Below are 16,997 nucleotides of genomic sequence, written 5' to 3' on the forward strand. Positions count from 1 at the left end.
TAATGGAGCCCAGTCCACTGAATCCTCATGGGTGGAGCCTTGTGTTAAACACCCCAGTTGGAGGCCATGGGACTCCAGAGGACAGAAGAGACATGTTCCTGGTCATAGGGAGGCCATGATATAACACAGGAGGAGGGCCTGACCCACAGCAGCGTAGACGCCTGTGGACATCAGGGAAGAGCCTTCAGGAGTTGTGAGAAGAAGGAGGAGAAGGAGAATGGCCATTAAAACACTGTAAAACTGTTTACCAAAAACTTAGAGAAGCCAGTAATTAGGTAGGTAGGTCAGGTGTATAAGAATAAGAAATAAATTAGGCACTGTTTGCATTTTCAAAAATCCTTAATTTTGTGCCCTTGTGAATTCTCTTGGTGTATCTTGGGCCCTGCTCTTGGTTGAGTCCCTGCCCTGGGGTCTCAGGGCCCTGGAGAAGGAGATTTTGGCAGGGACTCATGAGTAGTAACCAGAAAGGTCACAGAGGCCTGGGTCAGGGCCAGCTTTCATGTACAGTCTCTGGCTCCTTGTAGAGGAGGGTCTTCCTGATGACCCCGGATCAAACACCGGAAGGCGTAGAGTGAACCAGCACTAGAGGTTGCTAATGGGCCCTCCGTCATCACCTGCATTGTCCCCAGTGAGGACACCAAGTTAAGCCACTGGACTCTGTGCCCTTCACCAAGGAACAGCCTTGTGTCCAAATTAATTTTCATGAAACTCAGATTGATGACACCTGTGGTTGATTTGGTCCAGGCCATCATTGGTTCCTGTCCTCAGAGCTCAGGCCCAGCGTGGCCTTTGGGGCGGTGGGGAGGTGGGTGCTGAGCGAGAATTTCAGAAGGAAGTAGCCAACCAGGACATCACTCTGTCAATTTAGTAGCAGCATCCAAGGTAGATTTTGCTCTGATCTTTGTGGCAACAAATTAGAGAGAGAGAGAGAGAGAGAGAGAGAGAGAGAGAGAGAGAGAGAGAGAGAGAGGAGACTCCAAAATCATGTATATGTCTGTGTCAGTTGATCAAAAACCCAATTAAGAAGTTTTACCAATCACAGTGGGACCTGAGGTCTTGGAAGTAACTCATAAGTAGAGGCCACTCAGAACAGGGCTTGGTTCCTGTCCCCTCTCCATCCATCCATCAACAAGAAGGAATCTGGCAGATCATTTTTACCTTCTGCTGACCTCAACAGTGGGCCTGGCACTTCCCGTGTGTCATTTCTTTAATCAGTACAACGTACCTCTATGTAGACCTTACTTTCCCCTGTTGTTCTCTGGGGAATTGGCATTAAGTTAGGTCAAATAACACGGGTAAAGCCAGTCAGCTAACCATTAGAAGACCCAGCACTTACCCCCCAGGTTTCTGTGACTGTGGAATCCAGATCTTGTCAAAACACCAATTTGCCTCCCTCTCAGACACCGAGGGCACCCAGGGGTGTTGGGTGCTGACTAAATATTTGCAGGGGCATGGAGGAGGCATCCCTTGCTTCTTTGCATTTGAATGTCATGGGCAGGGATACTGATGGGAGGATTACAGTCCTATCATATCAGACCTGGGCTCTGTTTCCGCTGCCACCGTTTGACCTACAATCCTCAGTTTCCTTTGTTGTAAAAACGAGAAGAATAATGACGTGCTTACTTCATAGGGCTGCCGGGAGAGCTAGCTGATGGCAAGGCACGCCAGCCCTTGTAACTGCTTAAAGCCTTTTAGGGGGCAAATGTGCAAGTAGTGTTCAATGATCTTAGTACAAATTGGCTTGGCTGAGAGCAAGGCACATCCCTTCCTAAAGGTAGAGTTGGCGATGTGCTCTGAAGTGAGCAGCTCATGGTTCCCCGGTGGGGTCCCCGAAAAGCGTGGCCTTGGGGTTTTTATTTTCCAGTCATCACCATATTTAAGGGTAAAGTGGAAGAGGTGGAGCTGCCCGTGGAGAAGGTGGACATCATCATCAGCGAGTGGATGGGCTATTGTCTATTCTATGAGTCAATGCTCAACACAGTGATCTTTGCCAGGGACAAGTGGCTGGTAAGTGTCTCACATGCTGTCCCCACATTGTTCTGCTGGCTGTCTCGCTGCTGTCCCCATGGCCTACAGCCTAGGGAGAATACGAGGACTTCAGAGAGAGCTCTCCCAGGCCGCTCTCTGTAAAGCACATCTGCTTTAAGGGATGGGAGGCTCACCCTGGTCCCACAGGCAACCTTCAGAATGCATGTCTTGAGGTCTAACCGAGGCCTCTCGATAGTAGACACCCATTTGCTGCCCTCAAGAGAAAAGTCTGTCCTGGGCCACAGCCCCTGGGACTCACATAACTGCCAGCGAGCAAACGTGTTGCTTACCTTGGCTTTGAAGTGCCCTCGACTCTGCATTTGTCCCCCGACTTCTCCTTGCTCCAAAATAAACATTGAGCATTGCTGTCCCAGCCCTGACCCTGGACGAGGCGACAGTCCCTTGAATGAGAAATGCTGGCGAGGGGATGCTTGTCTGGTGACTCTATGTGCAGTTCAAAATGTGATGTCTTTGTCAGGTGAATAGATTACGAGACCCATTTCCCCACCATTCATCAACAGAAACCTGGAGGGCTTATGTTTCCAGACCGGGCAGCTTTGTACGTGGTAGCGATTGAAGACAGACAGTACAAGGACTTCAAAATTCACTGTAAGTCACCTTTTCATTCTGCCTGGAACTTCTGTTGCACACTGGGGGTGGGAGCCACTTCAGTGGGCCTGAGTCGACCTGTCACTGCCACTATCCCTGTGGTAGAGTTTGTCTGTGACCCTTTCTGGATTCTTCTCTGTGTTTCTCTCCAATCCCAAGAGAGGGAGGTTTACGAAAGAAAATAAGCGATATGGCTGGTAAAAGAGAAATGTCCTGATGTGAGAGAAGGAATGCAAAGCGAATAAGAAAAGAATTGCAGAGAGCAGGCTTAGTCATCCTAAAGGCCATCACAGGGGTCAGCGGGGGCAGGTCTCCAGCCTGGCCAATCACTGTGAATCTGCCTTCAGGCCACTCAAATGTGTCAAAATAATTTCGATTCCTCTTCACATTAGGTAAAGAGGTGTTCTTCCCTGAGGTTCCTTCAGAGATTGGATAGCAGTAGGGTGGGCAGGAGGGGAGACTTTGCTTTGAACAGTTGAACAAATGGTGTGTTTATGTGTGCGTGTATGTGTAGGTCTCTGCGTGTGCATGTTCAGGGGGAGCAGGAGGCTCATATTAAAGGTGTATTCATAATGCCTCACCAGCTGAAAAGGAGCGATGCTGCTGGGCACAGTGGATCATTCCTGTACGTCCAGCAAATTGGGAGCCCAGGCAGGAGGACGGCAGCCTGGGCAATTTAGCAAGAACCAGGCTCAAAATAAAAGGGCTGGGGATGTAGCTCAGTGGTAGAACACCCCTGAGTTCAATTCTCAGGCTCTCTCTCTCTCTCTCTCTCTCTTACACACACACACACACACACACACACACACACAAAGGTTCTCTTAAAAAAATTTAAGTAAAACAAACAAATGAAACAAAAAACACTCTCTAATATTTTATCTGGTCTGGAAAGGAAAAGAACTATTTTATTCTATTACCTTTAAAAGAAAACATTTCTCAGCAATGCAGGCCTAGTATGGGGAGAAATCTTACTGTGTTGGAGTCTGTAAACAAGTCAAAGTAACACCTGACATTTTGCCAGGCACCATCCAGACTTGTTTACGAACTCTAACATTCCCCTGGCAAAATTCCAGGTGTTACTTTGACTTGTTTACAGACTCCAACATTTCTGCCGCAGTCCGGCTGGCTGCAGCAAAATAACCGGGGTGTGACGAATAACTTGTGTACGTTGATACAGCAGGAGTAGGAGCCGTTTATTGCAGGACAGGAGCAGTATTTATACATTCCACACAGCTTATCTAATTAGCATAAACTAGATACATCAGTCAACCAATAAGGAATCTCCACAGTTAATGGCTTGTTTTTGTTACTTCTCAAACCACTCCCTCTGACATTTTGCCAGGCACCATCCAGACTTGTTTACGAACTCTAACATTCCCCTGGCAAAATTCCAGGTGTTACTTTGACTTGTTTACAGACTCCAACATTACTGTGTGTTTGTGAGGTTAGACACAGCTGCATCTCCTCAACCAGATCCAGACATAACGAAAGAGCAAAGAATCAAACAAGCAAGCACACAAACAACTAATTGTAGCAAGGGACAGAAATTCTGAACTGTCCAGGAGAATCAGTCGATCCTGCCGTGATGGCGTGGACAGGCCCCGCTTGACAAGATTACTGCAGAGGACTTCGCATGCTGATTAGGTGAACCCAGGCCTCCTGCCCCCAGAGGCCAAGAGTTACCAAATTGTTGCCCCCTTTATTCCAACAATTGTCATCTAATCTTTAGTGCCACCAGTGAGGCCTCCACTGGACTGTGCTAGGGAGTGTGTGTGTGTGTGTGTGTGTATTTGCACACTTTTCTGGAATTGCAAAATCAAAGCATGATGTTCAGAGCCAACTTCAGGAGAAGATGGGACTGGGACAGTTGTTTGAGTCTCCAGGCCCTGGAAACCCACTCAGAGTTCTGTTTCTGGCTGATCTAGTAAGATTTCTAATATTTGACCTAAAGAAGGAAGGAGATAAATCTCCAAATGAGAGCAGCAAGGGGTTGGGTACCTTAGGTTAAATGCTTTGAAGTCTGCCAGCCCTGAATTTCAGCTCTGGGCTTTGCCATTTCCTGACTGGGTAATCTTGAGCAAATGACCTAACACCTTTGAGCCTCAGTTGAAGATAGTATCATCAAAGCCAGTGACTTGTCACAGGGAGTCAATGAGGTGACATGTGTTAAGGGCGCAGCCGTTCCTGGTGCTGTACGGGAGGACTAGACCAGGTCTCGTCTCTGAAGCTAAGACTACGCCCCTTTCCGCTCAGGGCTCTGCCAAGCCCGCTGGCCCCTCGTGGCTTGGAATCTAGGGCAGATGTCTTCCCAGGGAAGATTACAGAAACAACTCAACAGTGAACATTGATCAAATGTGTGTATAAATAGGACATGCATTGCCCTGGAGCTGCGTTTCGGAGCTCTCGTAGCGTAATTGTACTGAGTGGTGTTTTGAGGGGAACGTTCAGGTGTGTTCTCTGTTCTCATCTCCACTTAAATCTTTAGTGAGCTCCAGCCCTGGAAACACCTTTTAAAGAAGTTTCCTCGTGGTTTCCAAAACAAACATATCTCATCCCTTCTTCCCTTCCACTGGGTTGTGCTTGGAGTCTGGAGGATATAGACAGCAATGAGCCAGCCATGGGCAGAAAAGGATTGGGGGTCCAGAGAGGAGCTGAGGGGACAGGAGCTGCTACTCAGGTGCTAGCCTGGGACTGAGCATTGTGTGATTTATTCCTTTGATTTCCAATGCATTGTTCCTAACTTTTGGAAAAGAGCCCCCATTTTATTCTTATGGAGTGTTTGCTCTGAAGTCTTTGCCAAGAAAACAAAACAACAAAAACCGGAATAACAAACATGCATGCACGTACACACACACACACACACACACACATGCCACTTAAAATTTATTTAAAATATTGTTAAGTTTTTCTATTGAAATTTTTATTAAAATATCTTTTTTATTTTGTAATGGAAGCAAACACATTAGAAATGTCTTTCAGATAAAAGGAGGTTTTAGTTACTCTGAGTTCTAAATCAAAAGAATAGCATAAAGGCTGCTGGTTGCTAAGGGAACAATTATAAGCAAATTTCAATTGGCTCAAGAACCAGCTGTCAAGGAAAAGTCTTAAAGTGGGGCAGGAGGATGAGATGTGCCCAGCCCCTTCAGAAAGTAAACTGTTAGGGGAAAGACGTGCTTTCTTTTCCTCTTCTCGCCTTTTCCTTCCTTTCTCTCCCCTCCCCTCGATCCCTCCCCTTTCCTTTCTCAACCACATGCAACAGGGGGAACACAAGAACGAGTGAAATGCAGAATCTGCCCTTGATTCGTTCACCACCCATAGAGAACCCATAGAAAGACAGAGAGGAATGATTGGCATATACATAGTTTGTTGGATAAAGGAATAAAAAAAAAAAGTAAGGCAGCAGAGGGATGTGCACGGTGTAGTGCTTATCTCTGAGAGAAGAGCAATGGAAAAAAGTCCTACTATAGAAGACATTTATAGAATCTCCAAGTTGGAAGGCAATGTGGTGGGTTATCTATTCAATTTTATTCCCAACACATGACTCTCTACAGCCACTGAGATTTGGAGAGATGGGCACCAGCTTTCTCAATGATGAGAAGACTGAGAGGGAGACTTTGTGCAGAAGCAGCTCACCCTCAGTTGAAGGGCGGAAAGGCAGCTTCTCTTGGAGGGCTAGTGGCTATCCCTGGGTTTCTCCTTTATTTCTACTCCCAGCACTTAGAGTGCTATTCTTGGGTCCACCCGCTTTTATGCAAGGAGTTGATGGTGAGAGCCTAAGATGCGTACCAATATTCTGAACATCTTCCCTTGTGCATAGAGGAGAAATTGCATTAGTACCTAGAAGGCCCTGCTGGTTTTCTCTGACATCATTCTCAGGCAGTGCCATTAGCCCCAGCAGAGAAACTCAGATCTCTGGAGCCAACAAATGGAGAGAGGATATAGCTAGGTCTCACTCCAATAAGAAGTCAAATTTGTTCCATATTTCTGTTTCTCTGGCTTTTTAAAAAATTATTTCTCTCTATATTTTGATTTTAAGCAGTTTCACATAGATTTACCTGGGTATTTTTCTTCGTATTATCCTAATTGCAGTCTTACACAATACTTGGGTGTGTAAACATATGTGTGTGTGTGTGTTTCTGTGTGTGTATGTGTGTTTTCCTGTCTGATCTCTTTCTCTTTTTGATCAGAAACTCCCATTAAAGATATGTTATGTATTGTTTGTTGTTGTACCATAGCTCTTGGATGCTTTGTTTATTTTTTAATTTTTTTTCTCATTTTATTTAAGTTTGTCCTTTTTTTGACCTGATTTCTAGTTTGTTGATTATTGCCTCTGATGTATCCATTCTGCTAATGAGCTCATTAAAATAATTCTTCCTCTCTGATATTGTGAATTTGATTTCTAGCATTTCCATAGGCTTTAAGAAAATTCTTTCCATCTCAGTGATGAAAATCTATGTACGTTCCTGTATGTTGTCTACCTTTTTTCTAGATCTTTTATCATAATTAGCATAGTTACTTTTTCATGTGTCTTATAATTTTCCATTCATGCTAGACATTGTGGGTAAAAGAATAGTAGAGACAGATGGATAATATTTATGCTCAGAAAAGAGGCTTTTCCTCTGTCAGGCTATTAGAATGGGGGTTTGAGTTAGTATAATCTGTAGTTGTGGACTTTGTTGTTCGCTGTAGTTACATTCATTACACCACAGTGCAGTTCTTTTCAGGAGCTAATTTTAATCCATAAACAAAAGATTCACAGGTTCCTTTGATGTTACTTTTTAATAACTAGATAGTTAACAATATTTCTTGGTGTCCAGTAGCCATTACTTCACATTCCTTCATTCAACAGATAATACATAATTGCAATAAAAAAGTTAATGCATTTGATTTGAAACATAACCCATCCCTGCTCCACTTCTGGTAAAAGAGCCTAGTGGGAGTGAACAGTCAACAGAAAGGAGAAAAAATGTCTACTCTGGCTAATCTGTTTCCTGACTAGCTGAAGGTGGGGCAGTCTAGCTGGGAGATAAGACATCAGTTAAGCCCTAGAAAGGTAATGAAAACACCAGGCATTGCAAAGGGGTATAGCATTAAATGTTGGGGAATGGATTGCAACATGAAAAGTACTATGTTACCTGCGGACCTGTACCATGCTAAGGGCTCTGACTAGGTGCTAAGGATGCAGAAGAAGAGGCCCATGGTCAGGAGTAGCTGGAGAAAGTGTCACGAGGTTCATCATTTCAGGACTTGAAAAAAGACTTTAAAGATCATATACTCCAAAGATTTCCAAACTCTGGTTGGAATTGCCTATATAGATTTTATTTTAAAAATCCAGCTTCCTGTAATTTTTGCTTTCTAGCATTTTCATTGACTTCAAAAGTTGTTTCCATCTCACTGGTAAAATTCTCCATCTATCCATGCGTGTTGTCAACCTTTTCACTGGGTATTTGAACATACTTATTATAATTACTTTAAAGTCTCTGTGGGTAATTCCAACATGTGAGTCATGTCTGAATCTGGTCCCATGACTCTTTTTTCTTTTGATATTAAGTCTTTTTTCCCCCTTTTCTACATGTCTTTTAATTTTCTATTGATACAGCAGATCTGTATGGGCCCAGGAGTCTGCATTTGAGACTGTGTTCCAGATGAACTCACAGAACCTCTAAATCAAATTTCTCATTTTACAAATAAACTCAGTGTCATACAGCTCAGAAGGCAGCAAAGCCAGAGCACAAACCAAAAGATGATAATGTCTGCTGTGTATCAAGTTCTATGTGCCGAGCACTATCTTATGCACTTTACAACTGCTATCACATTTAATCCTCATAATGACCCTGATGGCAGCTGCCATCACCATCATCATCATCATCATCATCTTTATTTTATTTATTTATTTTTCAAATTGTACTTTTATTTGGAGTCTTTTTTAAAACATCATGAGGGATGGACATAGTAAGATATGGGTGGGTGACATGGACAAGGAAAAGAAATATGAGAAACAAGAACTGATTCACATCTCAGCAGTAGACACCTTAGACAAATCAATTTCAGGAAAGAGTACATATGGAAATGGAAGAGCTGGAAATGGATTTGCTTAAAGTATCCCTGTCCCTGGGAGTATTTGAAGACTCTCTTAGGAATACTCTTTAGTTGGAACTGCTGGCATAAGGCACAACCCAGGAGATCATTCTGGAGATTTTTTTTTCTGGAAATGGGTTCCTCACCTCTATTTTAAAGAGAAAGAAACTTCCACAGGCTTAGAGAGGATTCATTCTTGCTCAAGATGACATAGCAAATAAATGGCAGAGCTCAGATTTGAACTCCAAAGCCCAACAACCCTCAGCAACCCTCAGGATTTGCCCAACACTTCCATTGAACTCTAACGTCATGGTGGGATCCAGGAGAGACAGAGCAGGGGTGTGGCTGCTGGTCTCTTAGGGGAGGGTTTAAACTGAAAGCAGTGTGTTTTAGTATGCGTTTTCATCTGGGGAGAGGATGAATGGCTATTTCCAGGTTCTGGGAGGGGGACTTCTCTGTAGCCTGTCCTATTGCCAACCGGGCAGCTTCCTCTCCATAATGTAGGTTTCAAGTGGGAGTTTGGCACAAACCTTGGGTGATTGAATGGGATTTGGCATCTTATCCTCAAGCTGAAATTTCACAAGTGCTTACCCTTTGGGAGACGATAACTTTTCCTGCTTTCTTTCCCCCCTGAGAAAGGTCTTTATGTACCTTAGAAAAGAATCTGAATCAAAGGAGCAAGTCTTTCATTGACCACTCTCACCCCACCCCCAACTCTGCTCCATGTACACAGGGCCATGGGTTCCCCAAGGTACTTTTTATTTTTTCCTAATGAATGCTCTAAAAAAATTAAACTTCATAAGATTTTAGAGAAAAACACTTCTACTTCAAGGCATTTATAAACCCGGTTGAATAAACAGATAAATGAGATTCAGCTGCCCAGGAATCAGCCTCTCTGCACTGTGGGGTGAGAACGTGACATAGCTGTTGCGGCCTCAGTTGGGTCTCTGCTGCTCAAGGATTAGGGGGACAAGTTTGGCTCCATGCCTACCTTCATGATTTCCCCAACGAGTGACAGGGGCCAGATTTTTTGTATGAGCCAGATGCCAAATTCTCCCAGCCACAAATTTCTTATCTCTAGTGCAGAGATATTCTCAAGGAGTTGCTGGGTACATTCAATGAAGGTGGTTAATCAGTGGTAGCAGTTATGACCATCATTGATGACCTTGAGCCATGTGATTTAATTCCATTTACTCACCAACTCTGAGACCTCAAATCTTTCTCCCTCTGAAAGAAGCATCTTATGAGTAGTCTGAAGAACAAGGCCAACGAACAAGGCTGGGATGGCTTGTACCCCACCTGAGGGCCATTCCTTATCGGATGGATCCTTAGTGCTTCATGGCCTGTGGAGACAGAAAGGCTCTCTTGGACTCACTTAGTGGAGAAAATTGAGGTTCAGAGGGTTGGGGAGTCTGCACTGGGCCTGACTTGTCAGTGACGGTGCTGGGATTCACATCTAGTCTCTTTCACTTGAAGAGCCCATGCTTCCTTAGGCTGCATTAAAGGGTCACTGGGTGGGGCTGGGAGAAAGGCGAGAGAGGGGTCTTTTGGGGAAGACAACAGCTTGAGCACAGAAATAGGAAAGCAGCTGGCATATGAGGGAGTTCATAGGACACTCGCTGGCTTAGCAAGGGGACACAAAAGTAGACACCAGGAAGAGGAATTTGGGTTTTGGTTTTATCCTAGCTCTATTCTACCTGTGTGAACTTAGAGAAATTAGTTTCCCAGCCTCTCTGAACTCTAGTTTACTGAATTATAAAGTGGGCCCTGCCTTTTCTAGAGATAAAAATGAGAAAATTGGTACATTGGTAAGCTCCCCATGCAGGTAAGCAGTGCTCACTCCATTTGATGCTGGGGACGTGGGCTGCCCCCACCTTCTAAAGCATGCTGTGCTCTAGCACTGAGGAGACCACGTGAGCTTCGGGGGTCCTGCAGCCTGCCTTGACATCTCACTCTGTTCCCACAGGGTGGGAGAACGTCTATGGCTTTGACATGACCTGTATCCGGGACGTTGCCATGAAGGAGCCCCTGGTGGACATCGTGGATCCAAAGCAAGTGGTGACCAATGCCTGTTTAATAAAGGTCTGGAGACATCCTGGTTGGGCCTGGGCATGCTGGGAACCCAGCTGAGCCACCTTGGAAAGCCAGGCATGGGGTGGGCCTGGAGTGTGGGCAGAACCAGCTCCTGTGCTGCCCCATCCTAGTGATGCAAGGCCACCTTGGCCAGAGCTCAGGGTGCTCTGCGGTGACAAGTCAAAAGCTGGGGTTCTCACTGAGCAGATCCCCTGAGGGGACTCCATGGTGGCACAGCTGAAGGAAGAGGGTCCAGATCAGGGCCATGGTGGTGTGAGGAGGGATAGATGGGGGACAACCATCAAAGGATAGGATGCTGTGGAGCCAGGAGGGTATGTGCAGGCTTGAGAAAGCAAGTCCATTCAGAGCTGGCTGTGCATCTTAGGAAAGAGCTCCCCCCGGCTCAGTCTACCATGCAGTCGTCTCCACTTCCAATAGCTCTCATCTGACCCAGCCAGAGCTTCTGGCCCCTTCCTAGTCCTGCTTACTCATTTCTGCTTTTAATATCTTTTCTTCCAAGGCCTTCTTTCGTAGTGCAGATGAACAGCTAGCTGGTCAGTATCCTCTCCATAGCCGTCCTCAATGCATGCTTATTATTAGCTACTCAAACACACCCAATTAGAGCACAGATAAAAGCTCTCTTTGCCTCCCCTCCCTTCCAATCCCACACTCCTCCCGGGGTGACAGCTCTTCAAGGCTGGATTGACTCTTCCAGTTCTCATTCTATGTGTTTGCATTTATACGTGCTGATACATTATGTTGAACTGTATAAAACTACCGATATCTGAATTTTTTATGTATAAGACATCAATTTCACATGGCTGAAATTAATCTTTAATTTAAACATATGGGTTCCTTCTGTAAGTATTCATCAGACACCTGACTCTTGTCTTGCTAAAACATACTTGCCTGCTCTGATGACATTTTTTTTTTCCTGAAAGTGAAAGGAGGGACTGGAGCATTCACAGTGAGATGGGGGTGGAGGGTGGGTCCAGGGCCGACAAGGGTGAGTTGAAGTTTCTGAAAGATTGATGCAAACTGCTGCTTTGTCCCTTTGAGAAGTGTTCTCTCCTACTGAGCATGGGCCTTTGCAGAACTATAGTCCATGATCTGGACTATCCCTTGGAATCTCAGGGGCAAATAAAATAGCAGAGCCTCATGCAGACCTCATTAGATGCCCTCCGTTGGTGACATCCTGCTTCAGAGGTTTGGCTTCGAGTCTAAGCCTGGGACTCTGCTTTTAGGGTTCCCACTACTTTCTGAAGCAGCCTCTTCCTGTGGCAGGCAGGATTAACTGTGAGCCATTTCTTCCGACCAGCCCATCTATCCTGAAGCCTCTTCACTTGGTACCCAAACAAGAAAAGGAAGGCACCCCCCAACACACACACATACAAAAAGAAGCTCACCCACAGTGTAAAACATTTCTGTCAATATTGTAGAACAGGTGGAAGTCCACCCACACCATCAAATTGGTCAAAATGACACATGGCAACTAGAGCCACCTTTAGGCATCTGCAGGCAATGGTTTCAGCTTGAGGATGAAACTCCTTTGATGTTCTTGGACATCTGATGGATTTCTGCACTTGACTCCAGGCCCATTGCAGGTGTGGCCCCTATGCTTTTGGGTCCTGTTGGTTTCCTCATGGACTGGCCTGCTTCTTCCCACAGGGGCCTGTGTCCTTCTTCCCTCCTCCCATCTCTCAGCCCAGTACCAGCAAGGGCGTCTCTTGTGGTTGCCCCTGCGTGCATCCAGGGACAAAGCAGCCAGACTGATCAAGGAGGGACAGGAGGGAGGGTGGTGTCTCTCACACACTCTTCATGAAACTAAGGGGCACTGATGGTGTCTCAGGAGGGGACATCTGTGATGCCATCCTGCCCCTCCCCCCCGCCCCAGCCTCCCTTCCTGTTTTCTGAGAGGGACTGGCTGGCTGTGTCTGCTCCTGCGGCCAGGGGAGCCCTTCCATCAGCTCTCTTGCTAATGTGCTAAGCAGCGTCTGGCCCCACCTTTTGGGAAGACGCTTGCCCTTCTTCACACACTTAATTGCTATTTTCATCGTTATTAACATTGCCTAGTGTGACACTTTATTATAATTAAGACTCTGTTTTGACCAGACTTCTGCTTGGAGACATCCATTTGTAACATGATTTAGAGGCAGGACAGCCGGCCAGGGGCTCTTCTGAGTAATTTACTCCAGAGAAACGCTCTGCTTGCTGGGGTTGCCTGAGGCCAAGGCAGTGGGTCTCCCTGGGGTCTCCAAGAGACTGCTGCATCTGTGGAAAGAAAGAAACCTTCCAGCAAAGGGCTCTGGGGTTCAGAATAAGGGGGCTGATCTGAAACCTTTGGATCTGAAGGGGGATGGGCATGAACCCAGGGGCCTTTGTCTGCAAAGCCCAGCCGTGACTGTTCCCACTTTTACATGCAGCAGGACCCTCACTCCAGAGGACCAGCTGCCTCTGTAGTTGCCAGTTTAATGTATAGCTCTACTATTGTCCCCTTGAAGGCTTTTGTTCTGAGGAGGGGGGCTATTCAAATGCAAATGTCTCCAGGACTCAGTGAACATAGTCAGCTAAAGATTTTGACAGCTGACATTTGGTTGATGGACATTTGACTGCAAGACTGGCTAGAGGTAGAGTTCCTACTGGATGGGGTGATATGGTGTGTGTGAGAGTGTGTATGTGTGTGTGTGTGTGTGTGTGTGTGTGTGTGTGTGTGTCCTAAAAGCAATTAAGAAGTGAGGGGAGTCTAGAAGGGGAAAGTAACTAAGTCTAGCTGATAAGCCACAGGGAGTCATTGCAGATTGTGGATCCAGGGAGTAACATCCTCTGAATGAACCTTAAGGAGTTTAGCCGGTTCATGGTTATGAGAGATCTGGGGAAGGAAGGAAAGACTTCAACAGGGAGATCTGTTCTGAGAAGATGGGTCCAACAAACATTATTGTGTTTGGCATGCTGTGTCACTCAACAAGGATGCACAGGACAATGAGGGGCAGCTTCTGCATCTCAAGGATAGGAATAAGGGTAGAGGTGATGAGGCTTCAGAGATGAGCCAAAAGCCAGGCTGGGCTGGTGGCAGAGGGACCTAAACAAAAAGATGCCCAGGACCCTGGAGAGGACCTAGAGCCTGGCTGTCCCTGGCTGAGAAGGAGATAGAAAAATCACTGCATGTGGACACTGCAAGCCAGGTAGACCATGATGGTGGCATTAATAACCATGAGGGTCACCCAGGCTCACTCTAGCGCTCAGGAGCTGGAGGGAACTTGTGGATCACATGTGGCTGGAGGAACAGTTAGCACTATGAAGGCCCATGGGTGCTGAGTCTATGAGGGTTTCCCAGACTGGGCCCTGGCCTGTACCAACAGGATGGCATGGGTGGGTGGGGGGCTTCTAGAAGTATGTTCCAAATGGAAAAGGAAGGGCTGGTGTGGGTCAGCATCATGGTCAGCTTTGAAAGTGGTGGAACTCAACAGAGTAGAAAGGCCAGGATGACAAGGGGTCCAAAACCATGACTTAGGAGAAATTGGCCAACCAGGGACAATTGATGTTACAGATGAAAAGGTTTAGGGGGCCTGTGTGAGTGGGAAGAGCCACTGGCCTTTTCTGTGGGTGGAAGTTGCAGAGACAGAGTGGGCTGTCTGGTTCTGAAGAGGGACCTAGTGGTTGGAGATGTCTGGATGTGGTGTGAGCTGCCCCGTGGGGAGTGCAGCACCCTAAAGGGTTCCGCAAACACTAGAGGGACACTGGCTGGGAATGCTGCAGAGGGATTTTGGATTCTTACGTTGAATAAAGGACTCCACTCCAGGGGTCGTGGCGTACAATCCCATCAACTTTTGCATGCCTGGCCAGGGCTCACCCTTCAACAGTTTTATCAGAACCCAGAAAACACAGTGCAACTTGCGCTGGAAAGTCAACTCAATGAGGGGCTACCACCTTCCTGAGCCCTGCAATCCCACCCTCTTCACAACCGTCAGAGAGCTTCAGTTTCCCAGAGGCCTTCACGGCTGCTCAACCCAGGCCACAGCAGGACTCACATGATCAGCCATGACTGCTCTTCTCCATCCTCTCTCCATCTCTGTGGAGCCAGGACTTCTCTTTGCAGGTCCCAGGCAACTATGGATCTCTTTTTTTCTTTATTTATCCTAGAAATATAGAGAGATAAAAGCTATTTTCTCAATGCTACTTTGTTTCTTCATCCATCCTGCTTCTGGGTCTCAGGAGCATCCCTAGAACCAGGAAGCACACAGGTGTCTTTCTGGCTCTTAGAGAATTATCAGGACAGTGGTTCTTGCTACACAAACATGACCTGTGGGGAGTTCTTCCTTGGGCCTCCTTGGAATCTTCTGAATGCTTCTTGGGCTCCTGGTGGGGTCTCCCTCTCTCATGGCAACCAGCAAACAACAGGTCTGTGTCCTTCACACTCAAAAGAACAGCACATTGTAGACCTGTCTCTCTATTACCCTTGCTCCCCACGCAAGATTGATTTCCAGTCACTTTCGGGCTGAAATTGTGAGAATTATTAGTTCTTTGTGTTCCACATTCCCCGGCCAGACCTGAAGATTCTCGCTCTTATTTCTCCCTTTTATTTATTTTTGAAAAACTGTCCAACCTTGTTATAAATGGTTGAGAGAACTTCCTTCAGTTCAGTCTGTGACTTTGTGAGCTGAGGCTTTGATTCCTGAGACAATGCTCAGTGTCTCCTATTACTGGGAGCTTGAATAGAAAAGAAAGAAAGGAAGAAAAAAAAAAAACACAGGAAATAAATGGTCTGGTTCATGCAAATCCCTGGGAGAGCCTGACAAACCCAGACTGCTGTTTTGATTAAATAGGTCTGGGACCGCTCCCTGCCCCACTCAGAATTTGCTCCCAGGCGATATGGATACTGACCATCTGGGGTCCACACTTTGAGGATAACTGGATGGAGGTAGTGTCTGGACCATGACTCAGTTCAGGGATTCATTGTCTAATGGACCCTTCTCTTCCCTGCCAGCCCCCTCCAGGGCCTATCCCCAGCAGATTTACCTCCCTCATTCTGTTTCCAGTTTTTAATTCAAGTCCATTTGTACCATTCCCTGAGCACCCTCCACCCCAGAATGGATGGAGGAGGTAATCAGGAGGGTGGAGGGTGGGCCTGGATTCACTCTAAGAATAATGACACCCCCAGAGAGGCCACTGCCCACAGTCTCTCTTGGAGTGAGTCTACTGACGAGGCCCTGGACCTGGTGGAGGCCACACGTTTCCAGCATTCTCTCCTGTCTGGACTACAGGAAGTGGACATCTACACGGTGAAGACAGAGGAGTTATCGTTCACATCTGCGTTCTGCCTGCAGATACAGCGCAATGACTACGTCCACGCCCTGGTCACCTATTTTAATATTGAATTTACCAAGTGCCACAAGAAAATGGGGTTTTCCACAGGTGAGCTGTTTTTTGGTTCTCTGGACCATCCTCCTCTCCTCCTTGGGGCTTCCCTGAAGCTTTGTGGGCGAGACCAAGTCTGGCCTCAACTGATGGAGAAGGTGCTTGGGGTTCAGCCAGGGAAGAAACGGCATGTCCCACACATTGGCTCCCCAAGGAGAAGGTAAACCAAATGTAGTTGATGCTTCCAGAGCTGAGAGCAAGTACTGGGTAAGGAGGAGGCAGGGGGAAACTACTGAGGACCCTGAGAGACTCTTCAAATCAATCTATTCCATTTGCATTTACTGAGCATATTCTGTATGAGAGGTAAGGACCCAGGGTTGAATTAGACTCCTCCAGCTCCCCTGCGATACCTCTGTCGGAACTCTACCAATCTCTCACTAGACTACAAATGGATCTCTTCTTCTCTCCGTACATCTACCCCAATCCATCCTTCATTGAGTCCCTGGTTAAGTTCCCCAAAGATCACCCGCACTGTCTTAGTCTGTGGTCTGTTGCTATCACAACATACTTGAGACTGGACAATTTATAAAGACTAGAAATTTATTTGATTCTGGAGGCTGCTGGGCATTTCAACAATACGGTGCTGGCATCTGCTGGGCTCTGATGAGGGCCTTGTGCTACATCACAACATGGTAGAGGCAGCACGTGGTGAGTGAGCCAGTGTGCCGGGGGGAGCTTGCTTTTATGACAAGCTGCTACCCCCCAAGGCCCATGAATCCATCCAACTATGCATGGATTAATCCATTTGTGAGGGTAGAACCCTCCTGACCCAATCACTTCCCAAGGACCCCCCC

At 46.5% G+C, this 16,997-nt stretch overlaps 1 protein-coding gene across 1 annotated transcript in view; it reads left to right on the forward strand.

The window, feature by feature from the left end:
- The window catches only part of Prmt8 (protein arginine methyltransferase 8), a 94,532-nt gene that overhangs the window by 67,914 nt on the left and 9,621 nt on the right, over nt 1–16,997 (forward strand). Inside the window, exons 5-8 of the mRNA XM_027951249.3 lie at nt 1,865–2,007; nt 2,550–2,637; nt 10,682–10,797; nt 16,050–16,200. Coding sequence (XP_027807050.1) covers nt 1,865–2,007; nt 2,550–2,637; nt 10,682–10,797; nt 16,050–16,200 — 498 coding nt within the window. The remainder of the gene's footprint in view (nt 1–1,864; nt 2,008–2,549; nt 2,638–10,681; nt 10,798–16,049; nt 16,201–16,997) is intronic.

The sequence above is a fragment of the Marmota flaviventris genome, chromosome 3 (genome assembly GCF_047511675.1).
Source record: "Marmota flaviventris isolate mMarFla1 chromosome 3, mMarFla1.hap1, whole genome shotgun sequence".
NCBI classification, from domain to species: domain Eukaryota; kingdom Metazoa; phylum Chordata; class Mammalia; order Rodentia; family Sciuridae; genus Marmota; species Marmota flaviventris.